Below are 4495 nucleotides of genomic sequence, written 5' to 3'. Positions count from 1 at the left end.
ATATATATATATATATATATATATATATATATATATATATATATATATATATATATATATATATATATATATATATATATATACTATATCAAGGGAACCTATTCCATATAAAAGATTTAAGACGGATCGTTATATGGAAAATCGGAAAGGAGCTTTTGAAAGCACAACTTTTTGGATTTCCAGAGTCAGAATGTCGCAGATTTGTTTGGCACGCATTGCAAGTCTTTGTCTATAACAATACCGAACTATGATGGAACTTTAAAATTTATGGAGGAAATGATTAGGACAATTCGATTACGGCGGGAACAACAAAGAAAGAGTTTACTACAATGGTTTGGAAAAATAAGAGATGAAAAGACTGTAGGAAAAATGAAAACTAGAGTTAACTCTAAAATGTGTTCAATTAGTTGAACATGTGAATGAATTATTTTGATTGGGGATTTCGTATTCTGTCATCTTTGGCGTTTGATGAAAAAGTGAATCGATTACTTCCGACGACAAATATTGTTCTTAGAAGAGAAACTGATGCAATAATTTTCACTTTCAAAAATACAGTTATAAAAAACTAGTTAAACAAGCTTTTTGAAATTGGGCCTATCATGACCTTTGTTTGAATGAGAAGAGACTGAAATTAGCAAAGTAAAAAGAAATTATGGAATGATGAATTGGAATCATAATTAATTGCTTAATGCACTGACACATGGAAGGGTTTTTATTTGTTCAGACCTCCGGCGGGAAAATGATTCCAGAAGTAACTGTACTTCATTACCGGACTAATCTTTGATGTGCGGGTTTACTAAAAGATCAGTTATAGTCTAATTATAACAATATGAAAATTCGTCTAAATTGAATACGACTGCATTTTCAACGGCATATTACATTGCTCCATTAAGTACTGATAAATATATGCTATTAGAAAGAAAAATAGTAAGCAATGAAGAGAGACGTAAATGTACAAAATAAGTAATTAAAGTGCTGCTAATTTATCTCATTTATTAATAGAAGTAATAGGACAAAGTGAAACTCTCTATAATTTCGCAAAAAGAATAGAATTCAGTCAATGTACTTTAAATCAAAATACGAAATGTTTGATATTTTGTATTTGAGTTCGAATTTTCTGATGCTGAAATCTCAATTCCGATTTTTTCTCTCTGAGTAACATCTGATAATACCTATAAATTGTACATATTAAGAATCGTGATGAATGAAAAATTAAATTGAAATGGTAATCATATAACAGGGATACACAACTATGCTTACTCCTTTTTTAATACTGCCAAGAAATCACATTTTTGTAAATGAGTCGTTATCTAAATGTATTTGAAATTTGTGTTATCTGTTATTGGACTGAGCCTTGAATGTGGGATTTTTCGCAAGAAACTGTGATAACTACAATTGGTGGAACAGTGCTAATTACAGTTATTATTTCCTTAAATGAGACGATTATTTCAACTGACAAAGAAGCCAAAAAATTTGAATGCCTTTACAAGTCTTTTTACAACAAGAATGAATGGAAAACACTATGATGTCTCATCGTCCTTTTCTCTGAAAACATTTCAACATATAAAGTTGCTAATCTTACTAATCACTTATATTATCCATTTGCAACTTTCCATTCAAACACATTAATAAAACATTTGTTTAGAGCATGTAGAGAGTTCAGTTCTAAATTTCAGACCATTAAATCTTACTTGACATAATGTCTTTACTGACAAAGATGGGTGGGAAATTTTTAAAAGTTCGTTTTTCAAAGAGTTCCTTAAAGTTTATTTTATCAGCTGTATACTGTATCTTTGTCTTCATATGTATCTTTGTCACATAAGTGAGGAAGAAAACATTGGAAAATTGTTTTTTGTCTTGATAAAGATCGATTCGTATCATGCTTGGTCTTCAGTTTAAAATAACTGCGAAGGTTTTAAATGTGATGTAATTTTGGATATGAATTGATTGATTTGTATAACAATCCATTCATACTCATTCCATCGAAATTTTCTACAGCTGGTTTGATTTCTACCTTTCTTTCTTCTCAGTACAAAATTTTCTGTTGTCTTTAAAGTAATCTCAATTTTTTTTTTAGAACAGTGTATACTATCTTCTTCTTGTACTTTCGGTCCCTTTAAACCTCTGTGAAAAGGATGTGAACAAACAAGTTCGATCAAAGTTCAATCAAGTCAACTAATGTCAATTGCTGCGATAGAAGCGAATGTTCAATACAATAGATACTGTCATATGAAATGGTCAAACATGGAGATAGGCCGAATAGTAACCCATAGCTAGCATATAAATGTGACATCGCACTTCCAACCAATGGGAATTAATTAATTTCAATATGTTTCTAAAATAGAACTTATTCCATAGCATGAACAATGTACTATTTCAAAAACTAATTTTCTTATCTTGAGAGGATATATAGAAGATTGAAATGAGGAAGAAAATGTCAGCAGAGATGGATGTTGTGGTTGTGGATGTTGTTACTGCTACTGCTACTGCTACTGCTACTGCTACTGCTATTGCTATTGCTATTGCTACTGCTGCTGTTTCACAAAGTGTTGTAAAGTGTTACGTTTGTCGAGCGCCCGAGCAGATTCTTGAAGTCACTAAGATATCAATGGCTGGAAGCGATGAAGGAGAGGTTTTTTTTTTTTAATATATTTCATTAACTCAACCTATTTATTCTTTTAAGTTCGAATTTTGTTGGCAAGTTCTAAATTATTAAATTAATAATCTGGGCTTAAAAAAGTTCTATAATTTCGAATTTGCAATTTGGAAAATTGAGATATTCTCAAAAAGTCAACTTTTGCAAATTTAGATACGTTTCTGATATTATCTGAACAAATAAAATTATTCTGGTATATAACTAAATAAAGAAAACAGTTCAGATTCAGTGCTTGTAATGGTTATAACTCCTATTCCAATTTTACTCCGAATTCAACGGGGCTCTCATTTTCAATTCATCCCGGTCCTGTTTATCTTTATATCGACTGGAATAAAATCAAAGTCACATTTGATTTGAGTAAAGTTGTATCCGAATTTGAATATATGCTCATTATCTTAGACAGTAAATTTTTGGATAATTATTTGAATATTAAGATAAAATATTCAAGGTAGAAGTATCGGATGTGGAGTTTGAGGATGACAGTGAGGAGGAAATGGAATGTGAACTTGTTTGTCTCACTGATAAATCGCCATGTAATCTTCCTTCCGATTTTCCAAAGCTATCTGAAAGAAATCGATCGACTCCAAACACTGCTCTTGGTAATGATGATGCCGTAACGCCTAATGTTGAGGTTCGTAACTTTACAAGTAACTTCATTTTCCATCCAGTTAAGAAATATTAAAAGTTTAATTCCAATTTCGACAATTTTTCCATTAGTTTTATACATCATTGTATTTTTTGAAATATATACAAATTTTGAATTTTAATAGTACTTTAATGCAGATGACTCATATTTTTATGTGAGACTTGAAATATTTTTCTTCATAAGTGCGGTGAAATTACAAATTATTCAAATGATAATGCTAACACTAAGATAAGTATATGTTTACTACTATTCCTCATAAATCTCGAATAATGAATTTCATGATAGCTAAAAGTACAAATACATTCATTAACATGTTCTATTTCATTCACGCTATAATGTATTTCGATATAGAATACAAGTGAATTCGAAAGTTTTGTGAAAGTGAAGACGACAATTTTTCGCCAGTACATGGTTCTGACCTCATTTTATTTGAAAGCGTTGAATAACAAACAGCAAATAAGCGATCTTAAATTTTTTTCTCTATTACCTATTTGTTCATCATTAGAAGATAGCCTATTTTCGAAATCATTCAAAATTTTTAAATAAAAAGCCAATATCTTCTTCATGATTCCTGCGAACAAAGAAATTGAATTAAACTATCTCCTACGAAGTTCTAATAATTTCTAAGTATAAATTGAAAAACTCTTATAAGAGCTCAAATAAAACAAAAAAAATTCATTTCTCATTGATTGATTTTCAAAGTGTTTTGCTTCTTCAGGGAAAGATACCAGACACCGATGAGGATGAATTAGAACCCGAGGAAGTTTTGGAATCGGGAAAACTTCCGAAACCAAAACACGATATTCGTTTCAAAGAGCCAGAAAAACAAAAACTAAACGTTCAGGAGAACTTGAAGACCCACAAAAGGTTTCGTCGCCAGTTACTAAGGTGCCGAAATCGGAAGAAGGGTCACGAGAAAGTAGCTCGAAAACCCCTAACTCTAAAAAATCAATCATATCCACAACGAAAGAGCCCGTAAAGACCAAACCCACAAAAGGTGACCCAAAATCTGAAACGGATGTGACTCTTTCGAAAAAGAAACCAAAGGCAGAATCCAAGAAACCAGACACCAAACCTCAGGAACCTGATGATGAGGAGTTTGAGCCAGAGCTGGTCTCAGCCCCTATATCAAAAAAACCTAATCTTAAAGTGAAGGACCCAGAAGGTACTAAACCGAAGACACCTTTGAAAAA

General features: G+C 31.3%; 1 protein-coding gene across 1 annotated transcript in view; it reads left to right on the top strand.

Moving 5' to 3' along the window:
* Positions 1-2422: 2422 nt before the first annotated feature.
* LOAG_16633 (surface protein PspC) overlaps positions 2423-4495 on the top strand; it is a gene marked incomplete at its 5' end in the record, with an annotated part of 7330 nt that continues 5257 nt past the window's right edge. Inside the window, 4 exons of the mRNA XM_020449282.1 lie at positions 2423-2632; positions 3105-3287; positions 4021-4108; positions 4147-4467. Of these exons, the coding sequence (XP_020307198.1) occupies positions 2423-2632; positions 3105-3287; positions 4021-4108; positions 4147-4467 (802 nt within the window). The remainder of the gene's footprint in view (positions 2633-3104; positions 3288-4020; positions 4109-4146; positions 4468-4495) is intronic.

The sequence above is a fragment of the Loa loa genome (assembly GCF_000183805.2).
Source record: "Loa loa unplaced genomic scaffold supercont3.11, whole genome shotgun sequence".
In the NCBI taxonomy this organism is placed as follows: domain Eukaryota; kingdom Metazoa; phylum Nematoda; class Chromadorea; order Rhabditida; family Onchocercidae; genus Loa; species Loa loa.
This window is presented reverse-complemented; position numbering and strand designations above follow the sequence as displayed.